Genomic DNA, 26,626 nt, shown 5'->3' on the forward strand with positions numbered 1-26,626 from the left:
AACCGCAAATGGACATGAGGAAAATCTAGGGGGTGGGGTGATGGAAAGTTCTAAAATGTGATTGTGGTGGTGTTTGGACAACTCTATACATTTAATAAAAATCACTGAATTGTAGGCTTACAGTGGATGAATCTTGTGGTATGGAAATTATATCTCAATAAAGCTGCTTGAAGAAAGAGAAAACGCAAGTCTTTAGGGAAAAAAAGGATGTTTCAATTAGGCTTTTAATGATCTAAATATCATGAGAAATTTCTGGCTAATTAGAAATGTTTAAACACAGCAAAATAGGACATTGCTTAAATTAACTGAAAATGACTCCGAAACAAGCATAAAGCACTCTACTTTAGGAAGTGCTTGTTTATATCGATCTTTTACATTTCTTTTGTGAATTTACATGGAACATTTGCCCCCCAAAAAAGTGTTTTGGGCTTTATTAGTTTGTCATTCTGATAATCAATCTCCCAAGAAAGAAGGTTAAACTAGTAGCACCTATAAAATATGATGGAATAAACAAGCAAATGAAATATAAAAGTTGGATTATTTCCTTTTCTGAATTTGTTCCTACTGAAAGGTCCTAATGAGGAAAGAAGTAAAAAATGAAGGGGTCATACTGAGAATCATGTGTGTTAGGTGCTCAATCAATCTAATTTCGTCTTCCCGGATCCACAGGAGGAACATTTCCCCAGCTTCCTTTGGGTTTTGGATGGAGTCATGTCTGAGAAAATATGGGCAGAAGTGATGTCCATCACTTCCCGGCAACGCAATAAAAACACATCACAAGCGTTGCTGGAGTGGTGGGGGGTGGGAGGGATGGGGTGGCTGGGTGATAGGCATTGGGGAGGGTATGTGCTATGGTGAGCGCTGTGAATTGTACAAAAACTGTTGAATCACAGATCTGTACCTCTGAAACAAATAATGCAACATATGTTAAGAAAAAAGAAAAAGAAGAGGATAGCAGGAGGGGAAGAATGAAGGGGAGTAAGTCGGAGGGGGAGACGAACCATGAGAGACGATGGACTCTGAAAACTGAGAGTTCTAGAGGGGAGGGGGTGGGGGGATGCGTTAGCCTGGTGATGGGTATTAAAGAGGGCACGTTCTGCGTGGAGCACTGGGTGTTATGCACAAACAATGAATCATGGAACACTGCATCAAAAACTAATGATGTAATGTATGGTGATTAACATAACAATTAAAAAAAAAAACCACATCACATTATATCCAAGCTCTTTCTCTCTTCCCTATGGATAGGGCTGGAAGCTAGAACTCCAAGATGGTAAACCCAGGCCTTGAAAGAGTCCTAGATGCCTGAACTACTTCCTTGAAGAGAGTTGGCATTGGCACTGAATTTTGCCTGAAGGAGAAATAAACCTGTCTTCTGTCGAGCCACTGAAATGTTGGCACTGTTTGTTATAGCTAATTGCCCTAATTACCCTAGTTAGTTATTTAATTATCTTAACTGATATAAGATGCTATAAGACTCAAACTATATTTCTTCCTTTCTTCTTTTTGTCAACTAGACCTATTCTTTCCCTCCTGCCCACCCTTCCTCTTTCTCTCCCTGTTCTCTGACCTCAAGACTCCAGTTAATGTTCATTTCTGAGGCAGAGGAAGAAATACATGAGTACTATTCAGCATGCACTTCATGAACACCCTTCTTCAAGAACCAGAATATTTGAATGGGATAAAGTAAAAATAATAGGCTGTAATTTTTCATTCACAAGAGCCAGAACGTGTCTCAAGACTTGGGTTAAAATGTTGCATTATCACCAAGAACAATGCTTTGCCCGCCTTCTGAGAAAAAAAAAACCCTACAGTTGATAAATGCTGGGAAAGAAATGTCAGAGTTGGCAGCCACCTTCTGGGTCATGAACTTTTGCTTTTATTTTCTGAAGCTTTCAGTAGTGGAGAAGTGCATTCTGGTTGCTCTAATGTTTTTGGTCCACCCCTGAGGATTATTTCCCCCAAAACAATAAATTACCATTTAAATTCATTTTCAAGTTGTTTCCTTATCCAGATGCCCTTTCCTCCTTTTCTGCATAAAGAGCAAATGCAAGGAAAGAAGAGAGGACCCACTCCAATTCAGAAACCATGCCCTGGGCCACACTCAGCCCGTTACCCTCACCCCAGCCCTTCATCTTGTCAACCCCAACTCCCCCCAACTCCATAGTCAGAACACAAAATAATTCAAACAAAAAACAGCTCATAAAACAGTAAACAAAATAAAGTCAGTTTTTCTTTTCTTTAAGAACAAAATGAAACTTGAGGGAAAACTTACTGGAGTTACAGTTTATCCTGATACAGTCTAGATGGGGAAAAATAAATGAAAGATGAAATTGCATCCTTCAAGGTAACAGCTGCAGACATCCAAAAACAATCAGTCCACCCTTCCGGGGACAGACACACGCAAGAAATGTGGCCATTTTATATATATACAGTATGTACAAGTTTAAGGGTGGGTGTATATGTACAGTATATTGTTTAGTAAAGTTGGATACATATATATATACACACACACACATATATATACACATATGTATAAAGATATATACTGGTATACATATATATCCACAATGGACACCGAGTATGCTGCTCCTTTTTTTTTTTTCAAAAACCTACTCCTTTATATAAAGTATTTCAAACCTGAACTTTGAAATATTAATTTGGTTCGACTTGGAAAATTATGTAAAAATTTCTCCACCAAATGCAGGTTATAGTCTACTTCCCCCATAATGATTTTCTTAAAATTTATCTTTAAAAATAGCACCAACACAATTTTTATATTAGTTTTCCAAAGATATATTACCCATCTGACACATTGTTTATATTTTTAAAAAATCCGTCCATGAAGTTTCTCAGTGCAGTATTTAACCCTTTCTCTTTTTCTAAAAACAAACTCCCTCCACCCTCTTCTTTGCTAGGGCCCCAGATGCTATAGAAATTTACATAGGCAGACATGCCGTTATCCCTAGAGATAATAAGGAAAGGGTTAATACCACCTGGTCATTTCCTGTCATAAAATGGCCACTTGCAAACAGCTAACCGCACAAACACCCATCCCAGATTTTAGAGAGGTGGGGTTGGGTGTAGGGTAAAAGGAGCTGTACGATGTTATCACAATTGACTGTGTTCTCTGCTATTGTTTCAAAGGCTCCCAGACCAACCCACTCATGAAGCCCATCTTCGTCTTCCTGCCTGAATGCTCAGACGGAATCAAGTGCCTACAGCATTCAAGGAGAAGGCGAGACAGGTATATGGGGAGGAGGTCTTGGGCACCTTTGACATCCTACCTATTTCACTCTAATTCTGCATCTCGAGGGAAGAAAATTCTTTGTTTTTACATTTTTTGATGGGAAATAGAGGGAAGAAAGGGTGGCTAATTTTCCAGTCCTGGTAACCTGACAGGGCATCCTATGCCAGAGTTCTGAGTATCTATCCTTTTATTAATATCTGTTTAGAGTCATGAACACCCAGCACAAAAGGTCTAGAGTCAATGATTATATTTGTAGGGGATTGGGTAGAACAGTTAAAAAAGGTCTCAGATTAGTTGTGACAAAGTTGCCCACTTGAAACTAAATTTGACTTATCATGGTGGGAATTCCCATAAGAATTTGTTTAAAGCTGGATACTAAAAAGTAGAAGTAAGACAAGAAAAAGAAAAAAATGTTACAGGAAAAAAAAAAATACAGTTGGAAACTGAGCTCCTCTGCCTAAGGCTGATCCAGTAGTTTTGGAGGACTCTTCAAGGATAATGCCACCGTTTGAATTTCCCAAAGTGAACCATTTTAAGTAAGCAAGTGAAAGAGGAACCAGTGGCAAAGGACAGGGCAGAATGAAACTATGGACATCCAGACAGGAGAAATCTAGAACACCCAACCATTCTGAGGAAGGAGGTGGGATGCTTATTTGTTCCCCAGAAGAACATCTCTTGAGAAAAATCTGGGTTTGGTTTCGTGCGGTTAGGTTTGTCATGTGTCGTCAACCGCAACAGAAAAGTGGGAGCAAACAGCCCTGGAGCAACTGGTACGATCACCAAACAGAGGAGGCCATGCCCCTGGTGAGGACTGGGAAGGGGGAGGGCAAAGTAGGGAGGAAGGGGTGGGGCTTCAGCTACGGGTTGCACCTGCCATCAGCCAAAGCTGGAGAAATGCCCCTTCCTGATGTATTCAGGAGACAGGGGAAACAGTTGGATGGGCATGCTTAAGAGAGGAGGGACGAGAAAGTGGGCCTAAAGCAACAAACCTGAGAACTGTCAACAAGAAGGAGTTGTCTTCCTTCGTCTCTATGCTGTTAAGGATTTTATTTTAATTTTTTAATTGTTTAAAGATTTTATTTATTTATTTATTTATTTGAGAGAGAGCACAAGGGTGGGGGAGGAGCAGAAGGAGAAGGAGAAGCAGGTTCCCTGCTGAGCAGGAAGCCCGATGCTGGGCTTGATCCCGGGACCCTGGGATCATGACCCGAGCCGAAGGTAGATGCTTAATGAACTGAGCTACCCTGGCACCCTGAGGATTTTATTTTTAGACAAGGACCTGGTCTAGAGAGGGGTGCTGGGTTCACTCAAATGGTTCCATGAACTGAACGGTGTCTCTAAACCAATGTGAGGACTTGGAGTTCTCCAGATGGTAGACAACTGGTTAAGCCAAGAAGTGACAAATTATTTGGATACTTTACCTGAAGAATAAGTGGTTCAAGGAAAAAAAAAATCTATCCCAGTGCCTTGCTCATAGGCTCTGAGAGGGTAGTCTTGATAATGAGGATGTATTTTTTAACAAAAAGTGAATCCAGGGAATTGGGCTGGGAAAGCAACTTCCTTAGATCTATCTTGAATAGCAGCCAAAGTTCAACCTCTGCCTTACCCTTGGCAAGGTATCTGAGGGGTGTATGTGTGTCTGTGTATGTCTGTGTTGTTGATCCTGTTTCATTTAGATGTTTTTTTGTTTTATTTTAGTAAACGAGAAATTATTATTTTCTAGATTAGTAAGCTTTGGGTTGAGAGCATAGAAGAGGTGAACGTTTCTAGGAATTGTGTGTTTTCAACAATGCACACTGTAAACAGTCATCAGCAAGCCCATATTGCCAGAGAGAGAGAGAGAGCATCTGGAGAATTTGAATACAACTAACCAAACTGCATGACACTCCCTCTGAGCCTCCACCATTGAAGGAGGCTTGCTGGTGTTCTGCTGAGGATTCAAAAGGGCCATGAATGAGATGCCAATACTGACTGACTTTTCAGCTGTATGGCTCAATTCAAACCAGGCACTAGGGAAAAAAGACTCCCTCTGTGCATGTTTAAAAGTTAACCATCATGAAAGCAGTTAGAAGTCATCAAGACTGCTACATCATTGAGCCACACAGTACTGACCCGTGGAGATAACAGATAACCCACGTTGATGCAGCATTTTAAGAAACCCAGGTTCTAGGGGCACCTGGATGGCTCAGTCGTTAAGCGTCTGCCTTCGGCTCAGGCCATGATTCCAGGGTCCTGGGATCGAGCCCCGCATCGGGCTCCCTGCTCGGCGGGAGGCCTGTTTCTCCCTCTCCCATTCCCCCTGCTTGTGTTCCCTCTCTCGCTGTGTCTCTCTCTGTCAAATAAATAAATAAAATCTTTAAAAAAAAAAAGAAAGAAAGAAACCCGGGTTCTAGTCTCAGCTCCGCTATCGACTTTTTATGTTAGCTCTGAAAAGTCCTACATTTCTTTATTTGTCTCACATCTGTAAAAGTAAGCATAAAAACACTTCCTTGGTTTATCTCACAAAATTACTGGCTGACTGAAATAAGGTTTTTAAATATTTAAATATACTATAATAGCAAAATATTATATGTTTTAATTGTAAGGGATCAAAATATGATTGATCAATAGCCAATCTCTCAACTTTCAAAAACAGACTGTGTGTTGTAGGATCCTTTTCACGCCTGCTCTTACCACACCCAGCTGTCTTCAGAGAGCAAGGCCCCTAGGAAAGCCTAGTCTCCTTGACATTTAGGCGATGGATATATTACATCAGAGAAATATATACTAGGCTTTATATCATGAGCTTATATGCATGACCAATTTGAAATAAACTGTAATAACATTTGTGCATATTCTAGAAAGGAGACAACTGAAATGGTAAACAAAATGATCATCGGAAGTTAGTTCTTGAAGAGCGTGAATGCAAACCCTGCTTAGAGATGTTTTCTTCTCTAACTAAGTAAAGGGAAATATGAACTCATAATAGGAGAAAACATTCACAAAGGGGTATATTTTGGGGAGGGAAGGGAAAGAGAACCTTTAAATAAAGCATGAATGTAAAGAGTTTTATATACATAGGCACAGGGAATTTCAGTTTGGTTTTCCATGTTAGGTTTGAAAGAGAGGTAAATATATTCAAACCAGTCATTCTGGTGAACCATATTCTTCAGGGGAAAAAAGAAGTCATTATTGCTTCCGAAAAGGACAGTGCTCTCCAACTCTGTCTTACCTAAGATATCTCAATTTCGGAGGAGCTAGACTGAGTGTATGCTAGAAGGAATCAAGAGGCAGATGCAGTCTTTTTGAGAGGCACTTCTCCCAGATGTGGGGCAAAGTTTAAAATATGAAAATAATGTTTCTAGGAATATACACAGGAACTCTACTAACCACATGTGCTCATGCGTGTGCATGTGTGTAAAAGAGAATCTGTCCATCTCCTTCCTCATCCCCTTTTATCTTCCCCCACTTGTATCTTCTTCTAAGATATGAGACCTACCACAATTGGCTTTCTCATTTTATAAAACAATGTCTAAGAAGGAAAATCTATTTTCTGTTTAGGGACAGTATACATTTCCCCAGGATCCCATGGGGCTAATCATCCTTATATAAGTGCTTCTCTCTTACTTTGAAATAGATTCAGTTAAAAAAAATTGTCTTCATCTTTTTCTGTGAGCTATTTAGGATGTTATGTTCATTTTTTTATTTGTTTTTTTTAATTCTTTTTATTTCTTATGCTTATTTTTCAGAGAAGTAAACAATCAGCTACTGGTTGTTGGTTTTAGGTCATATACACTCTTTTGTTGGTTTATTGGAGGTGGGGAGGATGGTGTAGGGAAGGGAAGGTGAGAGGGACAGGGGTATGCCAGCCCCTGCAGGCTGCTCAGTACGCTCTGTTCTCAAGGCTGTTTGCTATGCGGGCCGCAGGCTTTGGGCCTTTGAAGGGTTGAATACCATCTTTTGATTTACCATGGCTGATGGTGGGGAGGATTGAAAACTCAAGAACACAGAGATCCAGCAAAAAGAAAAACAAAACCCAAAATAACCAAACATACACATACACAAACCAAAGAAAAACCAACAGACACACTGACAACAGAAATCAAATGAGGTTGGACAAGAAAAAGGTCATAGTGTTGTAAAAGCTGCAAATTGGAAGAAAAAAAAAAAGACATAAGTAAAGCCACTGCTCAAAACAGTCCTCTGTGTCCTAAAGATCTTTAGGATCATAGTGTAGGCATTTCCCAAGTGCAACCAGTCAACCTGACAGCAGGTAAGACTGGTATGGATTCCAAACTCCACCTCCCCACTAGGCCATCTAAGGTTTTATATGGTCTTATATCTGGTACATTTGTCCATCACGTCTTCCCCATGCCTCTGACAAACCATTCCACTGGAATCTTTGTAAAGGAGCTCTGTGTCCAAACATATGCTATATACCCAAACAAATCCATGGCTTAGAAAGCTTGGACTCAGCCATACCACTCATCCCGTTGACACAGGGCACTGACTTTCTACTGAGTAGAAATGAGGTTGGTTTCTTTCCTTCCAGAAATCAAGAGGTTCCCATCCTCCATAGAAGATCAGTTAGAATCCAGTCAAGAAGGTCAGTAGCAGGAGCGAAGTGGAGCTATCAGGAGGGGAGTTTACAAAGTATCTATTACAGATAATTACAGTGGAAGAACAGATCCTCTCCCAATAAAGCTGTAAATTTGAAATTGTCATCATTTTTCAATACTAAGGAAAATTCATATGTATCACATGAGGAGGACAGAGGAATTGGTGAATAACAGTGTGAAACGACAATCTTGATAAAAGGGGCTGCTAGACGATGGGGAAGAATGTCAGGAAGGAAGAAGGGGATACATATCAGGGGCCACATTCTCCTTCCACATGTCAGAGACTCTATAAACTTACAGAATTATTTCTCCAATGGGACAAGAGAATCAATCTGACTTGTCCTCCCACTAGGAGAAAGTACAAGTTTGCCAGAATTCCCCATTTGTGGGGAAAGAAACAATGCAGTTCTCATCCTACTCACAAAGCTTATTCTCTCCAACCCCAGGCTCCCATTTTGCCTCCATTTGCTGTCTTATCTCTGCCCTCAGCTTTGACTGTTTTGAGTGGTGACCAAGCAGTTGGACTTAATGGCAATGTGATTGATCAAAAGATGGACCAAAGTAGCGTGTTTTACACAAAGCTAAACGGTTCCAAAAAACCAAGAAAGGAAACTTAAAAAATAAATAATCTAGTAAAAAAAAACAAAAACAAAAACAAAAAAACCACCACTGTCAGAAACCAGAAACTGACATCAAAACCTCATGCAGAAACAAGGAGAAGGTGTTTGTTGCTGTTGGGTTTTATCCTTGGTCTATTAAACAAGAGGTGAGCAGCTAAATTTTAAGAAACAAACAAAGAATTCAATCAAACCAATGAAAATCAGAAAAGAAAGGGAAGACAAGCCCAAACAAAGTGGCAGAGGGTACTTCATACGATACCTAAGTTAACCATGAGCTTGACACGCCCCCCATCCAGCTCCAAGCGCAGGGTGTCCGCAGAGTCCCTAGATGTAGTAGCCACCAGCAGTCCATAAGCTCGCTGGGACATGAAGCGGAAAGACACATCCTCTGCCTCAGTGTGCATGACCATGGGCATGATGATCTTCATGTACATGCTGCCATCGTAGCTCAAGATGGACGCCTCTGCAAAGAAGAATGGAAGAGACTGTCAGGATGAAGGATATCAGAGTTTCCCTTTGCTTCCAGGGTAAGGACAGTAGGGTAGAGAGGGCATGAAATTTGTAGCCAGGCGATTCATGTTGGATAGACCTCCAGTGTCACCACTTTTAAGCTATATGACCTTGGGAAGACCACTTAAACTCTGAGGTTCTATTTCCTTATTTGCCTTTAAAAGGCATACAATGGCACACGTCCCTGCCCTCCCATGCTCACAGACTTATCAAGTGTACCAAATGAAATAACAGATGTGAAGATGTTTTGCAAATGTGAAAATGCTCCCCACACATAGTAGTGATTTAATTTCATGTGCTATAGACAAAACAAAAATGCATTAAACAAAACTTAGACTCCTGAAAGTATTTCATGAAGAACAAGAGGAGGGTGCCTGGGTGGCTCAGTTGGTTGGGCGACTGCCTTCGGCTCAGGACATGATCCTGGAGTCCCGGGATCAAGTCCCGCATTGGGCTCCCCGCTCAGCAAGGAGTCTACTTCTCCCTCTGACCCTCCCCCCTCTCATATAAATAAATAAAATCTTAAAAAAAAAAAGAACACAAGGAAAGCAGCAATTTATAACCACCAAAGCAAACAGACATTTGCCAGAACTTCTAGGAGGAAAGAGTAGCAGCCCAGCCTGGTCCCAAAACAGCCCTAGCAGCCAGGCACTGTAGGAGTTTTCTTGACTCATTCAAAGAGGATCTACAGAACCAGAGCTAGAACCACCACCACAAAAAGATAATGACACCCCGAGAATCAGTAATTCTACTTTCATTCAAATAGCCCTTGTCTGAGGAAGGAAGAAACTCGCTTTTATTTGATGTCTGCTCTAGCCCAAGCACTTCGGCTAGGAGCGCCCCTACTCCACTCCATTATGTTAACTCTCTTAGTGGCAGATGTTAACATCTCAAAGTCAGACAGCCTGGATTTTAAGCCAGTATGTCCAGTACAAATCCAGGGCCCGTTTGCAACACCATGCTGCTCAAAATGTGAATTTGTTCAACTGTTCATTTAGCAAACATTTTTAGAGAACACCGAAAAGAGAATATCACTCACATTCCTATGAAGCCAACCTGCCACTGGGCTCAGTATCTGGCACTAAGTAGGCCCTCCTTAAGTATCTGCTGTTATCAAATAGTTGTTACCTACCTGCATGGACTATGGAGGGTTTAAAAGTGAAAGAGAAAAGGTCCTTGCTCTGAAGGGAGACATGGCATGTGCAAGTAACTGTACTAGAATATAAAAATGGTTAAATGACCCAGGAAATATATATATCAGTAAAGCCAGGGGCACTTAGGAGAGAGAGACTGTGGCAGTTGAGTAGAGAAGTGGGGGTATAGTTTAAGATGCTCTTAGTTTGTAATGACATCAGATTTGTCAGTAGATAAAATAACATCTCTATACACATAAAGGAAAAACAGAAGGGGAATGTTCAGACAAAAACAAGCTATTCAATTTAACAGAAGCCATCTAGCATATTTTGAGAAGTAGATATATAACAGCTATTTGAAATTACAATAAAGTCAATGGACTTGGGTAGATACTGGGAAGTAAGTGAATGGTTTTAGATCATGAAATACCATGATGCATTCATTTCTGATATTGTGTACCAGGCACTCTTTTAGGTGTTGTGGATATAACAGTGAACAAAAGAGACAAACATCTTCTGCCTTCATGTATAAAAGAAATCAGAATGGGAAGAGACCAGGCCAACCACCTGGAAGGTACTTAAGATAGTCTATGTCATCATCATATCACCAGCCTATTTACACAACACACAAAAGGTCCATGAAAAGCAATATAAATATACCTGCTCATTCCTGAGAAGCAACCATCACCTGGGTAATACCCAAGACATGCTAATAGCCGTACATTACCATCTGCAAAGTCTAAAAAGATCACAAATAAATGTGTAACAGTTGCAGACACTATCACAATAAAAGACATATTATGAAGATGTATTCTTAAATGGGAAACATAATCTAAATTTAACACATGCTCCAGATGTGAAAGAAACTATTTTATCTTCTGCAAGAGCAGAATCAAAGAAGATCAAAAATGATAGTTAAAATTTACTGAGCACTTCCTGTTTGCCTGGTGCTTTCTAGAACTTTACATGCATCAAGACATTTAATGCTTACAAGAACACCGCAAGGAAGAAAATTTCGTATTAGATATTATAGATACCAGGTCACACAGCTAACAAGGGGTAGAGTTGGGAGTTAAACACTTCAGTTTGATTCTTATGGCTATATCCTTAACCACTCTGCCAAACTGTCAGAGGGCTATGCCAGGAGCACACCCGTGTTTCTAAGCACTGAAAGCATATCTATAATGCTTCATTCATGGAGTGTGGTATTCTTGTGTGTGTGTGTGTGTGTGTGTGTGTGTGTGTGTGTGTGTGTGTGATACACATGTTATTATTCAAAGCTGTACATTATTTATAAACATATAAAATTATATAAATATAAATACATACATTTCTAAATATGTTGTATATGAATATGCACAATGCTTTTTGTTTGTGTAATTATGAACACTATTAATCATTATTACTATGTGCCCTCTACTATACACACCCACACATATGTACACTCCTTTTTAAAAGAGATTATTCAGTGAGCCATGAAATGGTTGTTTTGATGTATTCAACTTAAATACAATCCAAAAGTAATGGTCACTTTTATCCCTCTGGATATGTCTAGTGCCAGAACATATGTATAAGTAAATGCATCTTTATGTCAATATTAGTACTATCAGAGAATAAATTTCATATGAGTATGTAGTTAAACAGCTTGTGGTACAAAAAAGTGTGTATCTCAATGTGTACCTTTGTGTGCATCTCTGTGAGTGTGTTCTATGATCAACCTAATATTCTTAAGGGGAGTGTGATGAAGCAGAAAATTAATATAGGAATCAGCTGAAAAAAAAATCCATTCCAAGATTCTTATTAATTTGCTTAAAAATTTTCAAACACAAGGAGCACCATGAATACAGTAATACTTTGAGGGAGAAAGTGAGTCTGAATAAGGAAAGTTATTCAATCTGAAACATGTTGGACTACTGAGTTTTGAAAGACCACATCACGGGATGCCCACATAATGGTACTCACACAGTTCCCCTATTTTGTTCCTCTTTCCTTATTTACTATCTCCTTTCATCTTAAATGAATATTTCCTGGCATACTAATTCCATTCCTTTAATGATTCTTTACTATGTTTTTTAGCTACTTTCTTAGTGATTGCTCTAGGTCTTACAATATACATCTTATCAAAATATACTTCATATTTATACTCACTTAATTCCTGTAAGATACAGAAACTTTACTCTTACATAGCTCTCTGCCCTTCCTCCTTTTTTTATTCTTATCCACATGATGTCTATATATGTTACAAACTCAACAAAACTTTGTTATAATGATTGCTTTTTAAAAACATGTCTTCTGGGGGCACCTGGGTGACCCAGGTGGTTTAAGCATCCAACTCTTGATTTCAGCTCAGGTCATGATCTCACGGTCGTGAAATCCAGCCTGCATCGGGCTCCACACTCAATAGGGAGTCTGCTTGAGATTCTCTCTCTCCCTCTTCTCCTCCCACTCTCTCTCTCTCTCAAAAGTAAATAATTAAATCTGTAAAGAAAAATTTAAAAAAAATGTCTTCTTATGAAGCAAAGAGAAGGGGCGCCTGGGTGGCTCATTCGTTAAGCATCTGCCTTTGGCTCAGGTCATGGTCCCAAGGTCCTGGGATCAAGCCCCACATTGGGCTCCCTGCTCCACGGGGAGTCTGCTTCTCACTCTCCCACTCCCCGTGCCTGTGTTCCCTCTCTCGCTGTGTCTCTCTCTGTCACATAAATAAATAAAATCTTAAAAAAAAAAAAAGAAGCAAAGAGAAGAAAGGAGAGCTCAAATATATTTATAGAGTTGTTGTTGTTTTTTTTAATTAAGCTTATTATTTACCATTTCTGTCTCTTCATTTCTTCTTGCAGATTCAAGTTACCATCTGGTGTCATTTCCCTTCTCCAATATAGCTTCATTCATTTGTAGTTTATTGTCAAATATATCACAATTCTATACGTTATAGGCCCAACAATACAATTTTATAGATACTGTTTTATGCAATTGTGTTTTAAATCAGCTAAGAGAAAAAAGAAAAAGAAATGGGTAATTATGTTGTCTGTTATCATTACCTACATAATTACCTTTACTGGAGCGCTTTGTTTTTTCATGTAGGTTCCAATTACTGTCTGCTGTCACTTCCTTTCAGCATGAAGAATAAAAGCAGTGAGCGCTTCTTATAAGGCAGGTATCCTAACCGTGAACTCTCTGAGTTTACCTGGGAATGTCTTTATTTCACCCTCACTTTTAAAAAGACAGCTCTGTCGGATACAGGGATCCGACAGACAGCCACACAAAGAGTGGCTGACACTCTTTGTCTTCGAATGTTGTCTTGCTGCCCCTGGCCTCCACGGTTCTGAAGAGACATCAACTGTTAATCTCACAGCAGCACCCTTGAATGTGACAAGTCATTTTCCTCTTGCTGCTTTCAAGATTTCTTCTTTATCTTTGGCTTCCAACAGCTTTACTTAGATGGGTCTGGACGTATATCTTTTTGAATTTATCCTACTTAGAGTTCATTCACCTTCTCTGCTGTGTAGATTCATGTTTTTCATTAAATTTGGGGAATTTTCAGTCATTAATTCTTTGAATATTTTTCTGTCTCCTTCTCTCTCCTTTCTTCCCAGTACTCCCATCTTACATACCTTGAACACTTAAAGATGCCACACATTTCTCGGGCACTCTGTTCATTTACCTTCATTCATTTTCTTTCTTCTATTCAGACGGTAAATAATCTCTTTCAATCTATCTTCCAGTCTGCTGATTCTTCTGACTCAAATCTATTGTTGAGCCACTCTAGTGAATTTTTTGTTTGGGTTCCTGCACTTCTCAACTCCAAATTTATGTATTATGACTACACTATCTCCAAATGGAAATTTTGAAGTTGAAAATAATATTATATAATGTGTATCTCTTTACTAATACTCACTCTTTAATGATTATCTTATTTTCCTTTTCTTTAAGTGTAGTTTCCTTAATCCTTTTAGCATATTTAACATAACAGCTTCCCTGGAGTCTGTCTGCTAAGTCCAACATCTGGAACCCCTCAAAGGCAGTTTCCATTGCCAGCATATATTCCTGCGGGGAGTCACACTTTCCCATTTCTATGCATGTTTCACAATTTTTTGCTGAAAACTGGACGTTTTTGGTAATAGATTGTAGCAAGTACGGGTACTGCTCCCCACTCCCCCACTTGCCACCACCAGGATTAGGTCTTATTGTCTGTTTATTTGTTTGTTTAATGACTTGACTGAATGAATTTTGTGATTTACACTTTCCAGGCAGTGTGATGGCTCTGATTTCCCCGCTCAGATATTTCCCCCTGTTTTTATCTTTTAGGCTGCCTTCCTAGGAGTTGTTCCTGGGTCAGTAAAAGCCACTTATTGGTTAAATATTATACTTAAGTCCCTATAGTCAGTTAATTTTTATCCTTTCTCTGTTAAATGTGTGCGAATTAGAGACTTCTTTTGCAGTTCAGAGATTGTAAGATTTTTGCCTCATGTTCAGATAGGGACTAGTACTTAGAAATTGCCCCTTCTGTCAAATTAGTTATGTGACTGCACTGTTTTGGCTCTCACATTTTTCTCCCTTCCATCTATAATCTCCCTTTTCCTTTTACTCAGTTAATTTGTTTTAAATTTTCCCTTTGAATTCTTGTAGTGCTAAGAGTTCTTAAGTTATTCTACACTGCAAATGAGCTACAGAATATAACTCATGGGAAATTCTTCTGTCCTTTATTTTCTTCTAGATCAAATTCTTAGACTTTTCTAAGCTACATCACTTCCTTTATTTTTATTTTACTTTATTTCTTCTGTTGTTTTGTATTTGCATTGTCATGTCATTGACTTTCCTGCTCATACTCAGGTGACCCTGTCCACAGTTTGTAATTGTTCAGAGGTTCAGGCACTTGACTTCCAGATCCATCCACACTTGAAAGGCTTCATATTTTTAGTTCTACATAGTTATTGGGATGGTAAAATATGGGAATGAAATGAGGGGAGAGATAAGAGCTGAGGCAAGGCTACGTGTAACCTTCATTTAGCTGCCAAGACTGTGTTCTCATTTCTGAAGCTTTGTTAAGTGCCTGGAGCAGAAGTCACCCCACCTGGTTACAGAGTGTGTCCCAAGGCAATGGAAGGGGATGCATTAGAACTTCTGATCCATTTAGCCCTCATGACTTGTCTTTTTATTCTCAGTCCCACTGTCTATTCCTATTACATATATTTTCTTCCCACACACACTGCCATTTCCACTACTCTTCACTTAAAAGTGGGACCAGATAAGAACACCTACTCAGTCTATTTATTTTCCCTCTATAAAGTTATTATGGATGATTTTTAATATTTTTATCAACTAGACAGTACCATACCCAAGGAGCACAGGCTGGGTTTGCAGCCGCATCCTGCTTGGCCATTCCTCTTAGCTTTGCTTCCAGATCATTTATCTTTCTCCTATTTTTTGAGATTTATGACACTGAGTTATACCTCTTTCCTTACTTGAGGCTAATGATTATTTAACTGGTATACTCTTTTTTGTTTAACTTGAAAGAGGGTATTTCTGGCAGGCAACTTTTCCCTACCATCCTCCTACTGATACTTTCATGGCCAACCTTGTACGCAAAGTACCATTAAATAATCACTCCCTCCATCCTGTTCTCTTTTGGTACCTTCAAGACATCCTCCTGCTCATTCATGCGTCTATTGGCCTTACACACTCCTTAAGTGTGTTTTATTCTGACAAAAAACTCCCAAATACACAGATTGCTTCCTCTCCACCCAAACTGGGCTGATCTTAAACAGTGTGCAAATTTATACAGGAATGCCTGCCAGGTTCTAATTCTGTATTTTGCAGCAGCAGGAACAACATAAATCTCTAGCTCCAAGCAGACCCAACAGTAGCCAACAGTTCTGGGGAATCAACAAAATTGATGTAGGGCAGTATCCTCCCTCTTGTGGACAAGGCTGAAAAAACTAACCTCTCACATTCTCAAAATGCTGTCAATACATATAGTCATATGGGCTTCTCTTCCCCCAAACAACTAGAGCACTGTAGCTATGACAAAAATTTTGATGGACATTTCTCACTTCAAGAAAAGCAGGTATGTACATGTGCATATTTTTTAGTATTAGGAAGGAAGGACGGGAGGGAGGGAGGAAGGAAGGGTAACGGGATACAAAAACTCTGGTTTATTATAAGATGTATGATTTTTTAAAGAAAATGTTCATTCAACAAAAGACTTCATTCAGCTTTTCTTAATAGCAAATTTTCCTACTGAATTCAAAATGTAACTTAATTTATAAAAATTAAACATAACACAATTCATCAGGATAAATCTAGCCACTGCTTGCAAAAATATCTGCTCATTCATTCAATGATTGATATCTAATATGTGCCAAACACTGTGCTGAAATGGGGGGGAGTAACAAGGCTTCTGCCTTTAATGAACTTATAAGTTGGAATTATAGACACAAACAGGTAAATTATTATACTAAAGAATGACCAAAGTGATGTGGGAACTCAGCTCAGGTGTCTAGTGTTTGCCTAGAGTTTTTAGGAAGGAGGGGTATAACTTGTTTCAAGAATGAGACAGAATGAACAACAAAGGAGAGGTATAACTTGTTTCAAGAATGAGACAAACTGAACAACATTCTAGCTGGGGGAACAGCATATGTACAGGGGCAAAGTTGACACGGGCTTCACAGCATCTGATTAATGGTCATGGGGAGTTTAATGTGCCTGATGTAGAACAAGATTTCTCAACTGTGACAATACTGACACTTTGAACCAGATAACTTGAAGTTACGGGAGGTGACTTGTACCTTGTAAGATGTTTAGAAGTAGCCCTGGTGTCCACCAACTAGATGCCATTAGCATTCCCTTTAGTCATGACAACCAAAAATGTCTCCAGACATTGCCAGATGCCTCTTGGGTGATAAAAATCACCCCAGTTGAGAACCATATAGTGGTTCCTTATGGGCTCAAGTATTTGGATTGGAGTGGTAAAGTTAAGACTAAAGAGATATGTAGAAGGTCCATTATAATAGACTGAATAATTACAGTTAGGGGGTTTTGATATTAGTCAATATAGAGGGGTTTTAGGCAGGAAGTGACATGATCAGACTTACTTTTCAGGCTAACTCTGATGGTACAGGGAAGACAGAATGGTGTGGTGAGAGATCAGATGCAATCTTATCCAATTTTCTTCCAGATACTATTGCTATTGCTCTATTTTTTAAACATGTTATGAAATATCAAAACACCACATTTTATAAAGGACAATTGTATGTTTCTGAAAATCATTCTCTGAGTCCTCTCAAGAAAGCTCTATTGTGCAGAGCAGTAATTACACGTATAGGTTAGCCTCCCTATTCAGAAACATTGTTCAGTGTGCTGTCACTGTAGTGTATAAGTTTGGAGTTAGAAGAATTGGGGTGAAATCCTAGATCTTCATGTTATTTAACTGTGAAACATTCTTGGGTCTCAGTTTCCCCATCTATAACATATAATAATAAAACTGAATCAGTCAGGATACTAACAGCAAATAGATCGCCCCCTCAAATTGTGCCATATTATGAAAGTTTAGTAAAGGTAAATATTTACAAAAGTATAGGTAAGGCACAGATAGTGAACCTTCCAGGGGTAATGCGGTATTTCAAGGCTATTAAGAGAAACTTCCCTTACTACACTTGGCCTCATGAAACAAGAGAAAGGTCAATTGCCAGAACTCTGAGGAAGAGAGTTATAAATGCTTCACAAGAGCTGTAACCTTAAGTCAAAGGGCCAGTTGATAGTCATTTCACAGGGAGAGAGACAGATAATTAAAAATACAGACTTAACTGTCATCGTTCCTTCTCACCCCCCTTGTGTGCTTCCCATTGGGCAAACTCAACTGGAATACAGAAGTCAAAGGAGACTGTTAATGCAATCCATATAGAATAACCTTCCAGGGTTCAAAGCTGAATGGAGAAGGGAGGAGAATGAGTTTAAAAAAGGAATCCATCACGAAGGTGAAGCCTGAAGCATGAATGTGAAAATATCCAAATATATTAAAGGGTGCTTAATGAATGTTATATGTGAATGTGCACACATGTGTGTTTTAATTTCCCTGATGTCTAGAGAGGGCCCATCGCTTTCATGTGAAGAAACTCCCATATCAGAGGTAGCACTGGTCAGTAGAAAGGGCCTAGATGTCAGGAGACCCATATTCCACTCCCAGTTCCACTTCTTATGGGCATGCAATCTTGGGAAAACCACACATTTGTCTGGCCTCCCCTTTCCCTTACGTAACTCTTGAATAATATTTTAAAAATCATAGAAGAAAATATATTTGAAAGAGCGCTACAAACTATAAAATGGAATGTAATTATGAAGTGTTATTTACAGCACTTTGTATCCATCTTCATTATGAAGTCTGCTTTGATTAAATAGAGAAATAAAGTAGGCATTCTTCTTTCTTCTGTTCTCAAATTCTCTACACAATGGGTCTATTTTTATAATCATGGTAAAGATTACACTCAGGAACCCCAGAGTCAGAGGTTCTGTTAATACCTTTAATGGTAAGCATGGCTCACCGCAGTCATGGGCAGACTATGTTCAGTGATGGACCCTGGTATTCTGATCCAGCTATGCTATCCATTCTGAAAGACAGACAACAATATTCTGTAGACCATCATTTTTGCCCAAAGCTTGCTGCCTCTCTCTGTCATATATTCTTGCCAGTATTCCAGAGAATACATTTGCCCTCTCATTATTATTGATATCTGGTTACTAAAATTAAAATAAAGTTGTATCTCTGCATCATCAACAAGGATGATTGACTGCAGGTACGGATCTGGAGTGAATGGATTTGTATAGTCATCACCTTTGCTTTATTCTAGAATATTGTTACACAGTAGCATTGAGCTGATATAGTAAAGTGATTAATGACTGACTGCATGCCTGTCCTTGTGTTTTCCATGCTAGTTGTTGGTGTTCTGATTCCCAAATGGCTGGGCTGAAGGCTCAGAGAACTATTCTACACACAGCCATGCTCACTGGAATGTGATTGCTTTAGTAGAAGCAGGTTCTCCAGGCAGCAAAAGAGAATATACTTTCTACTTGTTAACTGTTCTGCAATGCATCAGCTCAACAAACCTCCGTTTTACACATATGTTTTTTCCAAAAAGAGACTGAGCCATTATTTCAACATGAACCAAAATCAAATTATCTGGAAATATAAATTTAATTTTCTAGAAAAGTTAAACCAATGAAGAAATTTCCATAAGTCCAATTGACTGATTAAAGTAGAATCAGTCTGTCACTTTATCAGAAAAAAAAATAGCATAGAAGTTGTGAGATTACTTTCTCTGAATTGAACAAAACTTCACAGTTAAAAATGTAAAATTTACCTGCATTCAAACCTTTTTATTTCATAACCGAGGAAATGGAAGTAATATATAAAAGCCTTTTTTTCTTATAGAGATATTAAAGACCTTTTTTTTTTTTCTATTTGGGATCCTCCTTCCAAAAGCAATCAGGCTGTACAAAATCAGTGACGTTCTGAAACAGATGTCTCAATAGATCTATACAGCTCTACTGAGGCACCTGGTTCAAAATATTGTTGATACGTATACATGTTATATATATCATATGTGTGTGTGTGATATATATATATACAAATCATTTAAGCAGAGTTAGCTATGGAAATAACTGTGACAGTGCCAACTTTGAATTCAATGCACATAAGACATGAATTAAGAGATCTCTCTTCTGGTGGGTGTGACTATGAGCAAAAAGAGAATTAAGAGTGGGAAATCTCACAACTCTCCATTTGCACAGTAGAATCTAGAGTTGACCAGGTTAATATACTGCCCCTGGAATTGAATTCCATATAATTTTGCAACTCTTAGAATATTATTAACATGATGTTATTAGATCCTATTTAATGCCTCAGGCTGACACGTCAGTTCATCAACCCCCTGGCCAACTCACAGCACAACATGGTCTTCTTGGGAGACTACATCATCTGTAATATTCATTTCCAAATCATTAGGGCAGATTTGCTATGTCAATATTTGTCAGTATTTGGCCGTATTTATTCAACACATTGTTTTTGAGTACCTGTTATGTTTCCATGTACTCTTCTAAGGACTGGAGATCTGGAGATGGACAAAACATAAATTCCTACTTTGAGGAGCTTTAATTTTAGCTATAGTCACCTGGGGGTAGTGGCTGAATACAAGTAACCTTGTTAGCTTATGATGATATAAATGGCAAGTAGCTATTGCAATACACTAAGGAGAAAAAAAAATATCAGGAAGAGAATCACCATTTGGCTGTATACACAGGGGTGGCATATCTCAAATTTTCCCATTCTCAAGCCTTCTAGCAATATAATTTTATAAGAATTTTATCTAGAAGAATAAGACATCAGATAATTTCATCAAGGTGTAAACCATGGTTGCGGAGTATCCAACAGAAGGAACATCTCAATTCCTTTGTCACAAAAGATGGAGACGCGTGCTAGGGCTACCACCACCTAAGGTAACAGGATACAGGGGTAGATATTAAGCAAAGCCCAATGTTGTACTCAGCTTACCAAGAAGAAAAAAAAAAGTTGTAGCTGTTTGGCAGAAGACTAGGATGCATCATACACAGGCCACTACTACAGCAACAATAGAGAACACAGCTCAAATTAAGCTATAAACACTTCTTGTCAGGGCCCCATTCCCCTGCAAACAGAAAGTTGTTTTATAGGGCTGGCAAAGTATACTGTAAATTATAATACCAGCCCACAGCTGATGAGTTTGTATGTCTACAGGAACAAGTTATCTGTCTCTGTCACCATGCTTAGCTTGCCAAAATTTCATGTGAGGCACACTAGTCTGAGAGATATTGCTGAAACTTAGAAATGAGTTGGGCCAAGAATAGCACTGGAGCAGAAGAAGGAAGGGACATGGTCCATGACATTAATTTGTCCCTAAAGTTTTCCTCTTGGAGCTTCTTTCTGACTCAACAACACCATTCAGCCGTCCCTGAGTCAACACTTAATTATACTGTAAACCACTAGACAATCAAGGGTTTGTCTGATGAATGGGTGGACAGTTTCTAAAAAATTCAAGTCCCCTCCCTTTATTGTACCACCCTCGAAATGTTTCTGGTTTCTTGTTTATTTCTCTAACTAGCAGAAAGTATCTGTTTTCAGGGTTTTTCTTTTCCTTTTATCTTTTTATTTCCTTTTATAGTTCAGCTAGTGTCATTTTTCAAAAAACAAATCAAATCATGTCACCTTCAAGCCAAGTGCCTTCAACGGCACCACAGTATATACTAACACTGATTTAGCATTGAATTCTGAATCTTCGATGATCTGGCCCCTGGTCACATCTCCAGTCTACTCGCCTGACCCCACTGTGCCCCTTCACTTTTGCCCTTCACTATTGGCTCTTAGAATATACCCTGCCCCTGTGACTTTGCTCTCACTGCTACCTTTGTATGGAACCTTCTAGACTCCTTATCCACCTAGCAAATCCTGGCCCGTCTACTAACAGTAAGCAAGGCTCATTGACTCTGCCTTCAAAACTGCATGAATGTGGCAGTGTTTTCCTTTTCCATGTCGGCTCCCTTAGCTCAAGACCCCACCCTCTGTGCTCTAGCTAGACCTCTAACGATCCCTGCTTCTTTCATTTGTTGCTCTCCATAGTCTGTCCTCCATATGGCAGGCAGAGCGACCCCTCCCTTCCCCTGCTCTATGCTCCTGTGCCTCCTTAATGCACTTAGAATACATTTATGCTCCTTGCCTGACTGAAAGTCCTACATGATCTGTTTCTTCTCTATAGGGTGATCATATGTTCAGGTTTGGCCCCGACAGTTCCCTTTCACTTCTGTTGTCCTGATGGAATTATTAATAGTACCACCTTTGACTTGAAAGTGCGCCAATTTGGACTTCAAACCACCTGGTCACCCTACTTCTCTAGCTCATCTACTATTCTCCCCTTTTCCATCACAGCGCAGTATACGGGCCTCCCTTTGTTACCTTAAATACAAACACATAGGTTTGTTCTCACGTTGGGGGATTCAGCTAACCTGTCCTTCAGCATGTAGCTACCTGCTCCTTGATCTTTTTTGCTGGCTTCATCTCATTCAGGCCCGGGCCCACATTGCTTAATTATCATCTTCTCAGAAAGGTATTCCCCAATCACCTTCTCTAACTGCCCTTCTCCCCAGGCTATTCTATCACATTAGCTCACTTATTTTTCATCACAGCACTTATAATATCTGATTTTTTTGTTCATGTGACCATCTTACTCCTCCTTCTAGAATTTAAGTCCATGAAAGCAGGTACCTTTTCCTTTTCGTTTACTACCATGTAGCTTTTTTCTAGCAGAGTACCCGGCTCCGTAAAAAAGGTGGTGGGTGAACAAAACACTGCAAGCATCATCTTCCCTATGAAACCTATCCCAGCTACCTGCACTCCCTTTCCAAGAAAAACTGACCTCTCCTTCTCTGCAGCCCCATTCTATCTGCTGCATACACACATCACACACAGTGCCTACAAGACAATTTTTGCGTGCATCCCATTTTAGTTTACATGTTTCATTCTGTCTGAACACTGCAAGCAAATCTGATGGCAAATATATCTCCTACCCATTTTTTGTGTCATTTTGCTTGGGTTGTTGTTTGAAACATTTTATTTCAAACTTAGCTACTTTCAAATTTATCTACTTACCCACTTGCAAAAATTATACCAAGCATTCTCTTACACTTCTCATCCTACGTCCCCTAATGCTAACATGTTACATAACCATACTATCATTGTGAATAACAGAAATTAACACTGGCACACTTTAAATAAACTTCAGATCTTAGTCAAATTTTATGACTTTTTCCACTAATGCTCTTTTTTTCTGTTTCAGGATCCCACATTGAATTAGTGTTTATTTTTCCTTAGTCTTTTCCAATCTATAATAGTTTCTCAATCCTTCCTTGTCTTTCATGTCCTTTTAGAGAGTACTGGTCAGACATTTTATCAAATATCCCCAATCTGGTTTTGTCCAATGTTTTCACATGATTGGAGTGACATTATGTATGTTGGGCAAGGATCCTCTGAGAACCACTTGTGTCCTTCTCAGTGCATTGTATCAACGGGTTCGTAATATTGACATGTCTTGTTACTGGTGATGTTTGTTTTATTTTCTTTTTAAGATTTTATTTAGTTATTATACAGAGAGAGACACAGCGAGAGAGGGAACACAAGCAGGGGGAGTGGGAGAGGGAGAAGCAGGCTTCCTGCTGAGCAGGGAGCCCGATGCAGGGCTCGATCCCAGGACCCTGGGATCAAGACCTGAGCCAAAGGCAGACGCTTAATGACTAAGCCAACCAGGCGCCCCACTTTTCTTGATTACTTGGTTAAGTTGGTATCTCCCAGGGCTCTTCACTGTTAAATAACTGCCTCTTCCTTTATACCCGATAAGTATCTTGGGGAAGATACTTTGAACCTATGCCAAAAATGTTTCTCCCTAAACTTTTCACCCACTAATTTCAGGATCCATCAGGGAAATTTACCTGCAACATTTATTAGTAGCCTTTGCCTAGTGGTGATTCTCTCTTGGCCTCTTTCCTTCTACATTTATTAATTGGAGTTCTACTGCATTCTTGTTCATTTTTGATTCTCCCTGACAGTGCTTATCATCACATTTCTGACTTACATGTGCCTCTCTATATATAGATTACAGCAGAGCAGTAAGTTCTCAAGCTGACACTTGGTGGCTTTGTAAATGGACAAGCAACTTCATCTCTCCGAGCCTCAGTTTCCCCATTAGCAAAATAAGGATATTAACACATGACTCGTTAGGCTGCTGAGAGGATATTCAATTCATTCCTCATCAATTCATTCATTCATTCATTCATTCATTCAGGCACTGGAGATACAATAAACAAAAAAAGCCATCTGGACTCCTTGAAGTCTTGACTAACCCAGGCCTGGGCATCTGTTCAGCTTAGCAAGGCTCCAAAATTATTTTCTATAGTTATGATTAATAAGTGTACAATTTCCTAGCCAACTCCAGATTCCTAAGGATTTCAGGGAGCACTCCGATCTGATTCTTCACCAACCAAAGATATTTTTTTCAGTGTTTCCCCTGACGTGAGAATAATTGAAGGTGCGCCCCAACAGGTGTGCAATTTTTAATAATTAATTTTTCCCCAAACACATTAGAATCCTAGGAGAGAAGCCAATTAAAACACAAGTAAAATCTTTGATGAAAGGTAAATGTTAAAAGTTCTTAAAGGAGGGATCTCCTCTCTCTAAACCACTCTCTTCAGGTCTCAGTCTATGGAGGAGCTGGATCACTGTCACGTGGGCCAGAAGAAATATTTGAAGATGGAGAAAACTGTAGCTGGTAAATGTTATTGCTAGCTCTGGGAGGTGAGGCCTGCAAGGCTATTCCTGCTGTGCTGGAGCTTGGCAGGCCCCTGGGGGAGCCCAGACAACAGGCGAGCTGATCACGCAAGCCCAGTCCAAATGTCACTCTAACATTTGCCGAGCTGTGTGTAAGTGCTTAAGGAGAGGTTTCCAATGAGAAGGTCAAGGATGGAAAAGCTGCTTGGGGAGCTGAAGGTTGTATTTGGGAAGGTACAGCCATTTTGTGGAGTATTCTTTGCCCTTCACATGAGCAGGTTTTATTTTGTTTTGCTTTATGTTACCCTGTGTGGTTTCCAGGCTGGCAGTTGCTCACATAGGCAGATAATCCTTCAGAAATGCTAATGCCAATCTCTGGTCTGACTTTAGGGGCAGGAAAAGATTGTATCTTCTTCTGATCTCCATATCAAATACCTTTTATTTTGTTTTGTCTCCATTTTTATTCTTTAAGTCCTTAGTTGGTTTTGTGTGTCTACAGTTGAGCCTTGCTATTTGAGAATTTAATATTTACAATTTTGACGTTTTCCCAGAGAGTCTGAATAGTTATGCTATGCGGTCATATACAATTCTCACCAGTCCCATTGAGAACAGGAAGTGCAAGAACTTAGGGAATAAACCTAGCTGTGCACTCAGCATCCACATCTGAGAGAGGGCAGGCAGTTCTTTATTTAATTTTGAAATACTACATTCAAACAAGTAGAAACAAGGAAAGAATAAGTATCTGTGTACCCAAATCTGGCTTTTGTTAATTCTTAACATTCTGATGCATTTGTTTCAGATTCTTTTTTGAAGAAATAAAGTATTACAGGCACAGGTAAGCCCCCTTTGCTGCAGCCACCCTCCCCTCTCTTCCCCGAAGTAACCTTTTCCTGGGACATTCATCGTGTCCATGCAAGATTTTATATTCTTTATACAGTAAATGAAGATCTTGACATTAAGTATTTTGGATTGTTTCACATGTTGATAAACTTCACATAAATGGTATCATTCTGTACATTATTCCATAATTTGCTTCTTTCATTCAAGATTATGGTCTTGAAGTTCCCCAACATTGTTACATATGCTACTCCTCTGTGGATGGGTTTCCGTTATACACAAATACCACAATCCATTCATGCACTCTCTGCTGATTTAGACAGTTTTTGTTTTTTTTTTTTTTACATTGCAAGCAGTGTTCCAATGTAATTATCTGAATGTGAACTTGAGAGTTTCTCTAAAGCATTTACATAGATATGAAATTTCTAGGCCTAATGTCATGCTCAACTTCAATACTAAACTGAATTCCAAAGTGGTTGCCCTAATTACACTTCTGCTATTTAGCATATGAGGGTTCTCCTTGTTCCTCCTCTTTGTCAACACTTAATATCATCAGATTTATTAATTTTTGCTGATCGGGTGGTTTGAAGGAATAGCACAATATCATTTGTATTTGCATTGTCTAGATTACTAGCATGGCTGCACATCCTTTTACATGTTTACTATCCATTTTGATTTCGGCATCAGTGATCTGCTTATTCGTATCCCATGATCATTTTCCTGTTGGGTTATTTCTTTTTCTTTTGTTGACTTATAGGAGTTCCTTATACCACTTATGATACCAATCCCTTATATATTACATTCATTGACAATAGTTTCTCCCAGTCTGTGACTTGTCTATTATTAGATCACCTTTTTCTTTAAACATAAAATTTAAACTTAATTGTAATCAAATTTATCAATATTTCCTTTACGGTCTGTGCTTTCTTTCTGACTTTTTAGAAGAAATCTCCCCCTATAGGTCATAGAGCTATTTATTTCCTTTATTTCCTTCTAAAATTTTTTAAGTTTTACATTTCACAGGTAAATTTTTTAAAAACTCTTAATTCATTTTCGTGTTTGGTGTAAAATAAGGTTTAATGTTCTTCTCCATAAGGATAACCAATTATCCCAGCACCATTTACTAACTAGTTTGTTCATTAACCACCGACTTGTAACATTAATCTGGCCATGCATCAGTTTTCAATGCTGCATGAGACAGTTCCTGAGCTCTATTCTGTCCCACAGGTCTGTGTGTCTGTATCACATTATCCCAATTACTTTGGGTATAAAATATGTCTTAATATCTGGTTAATATCTGTCTTAATATCTTTTTTCTATTATTCTCTCCTCCTCGCCCC

At 39.1% G+C, this 26,626-nt stretch overlaps 1 protein-coding gene across 9 annotated transcripts in view; it reads right to left on the minus strand.

Annotated features, from left to right (window-relative positions):
* Window positions 1-26,626, minus strand: part of NRXN3 (neurexin 3) — a 1,474,839-nt gene that overhangs the window by 947,818 nt on the left and 500,395 nt on the right. For all 9 annotated transcript variants that reach the window (XM_028123318.2, XM_028123231.2, XM_088025019.1 and 6 more), the window contains 2 exons: window positions 8,728-8,931; window positions 2,276-2,302 (listed from right to left, as the gene is read on the minus strand). In XM_028123318.2, coding sequence (XP_027979119.1) covers window positions 2,276-2,302; window positions 8,728-8,931 — 231 coding nt within the window. The remainder of the gene's footprint in view (window positions 1-2,275; window positions 2,303-8,727; window positions 8,932-26,626) is intronic.

Source organism: Eumetopias jubatus, unplaced genomic scaffold (genome assembly GCF_037043125.1).
Source record: "Eumetopias jubatus isolate StellerSeaLion01/CBP00866 unplaced genomic scaffold, mEumJub1_p1.0 scaffold_7, whole genome shotgun sequence".
NCBI classification, from domain to species: Eukaryota; Metazoa; Chordata; class Mammalia; order Carnivora; family Otariidae; genus Eumetopias; species Eumetopias jubatus.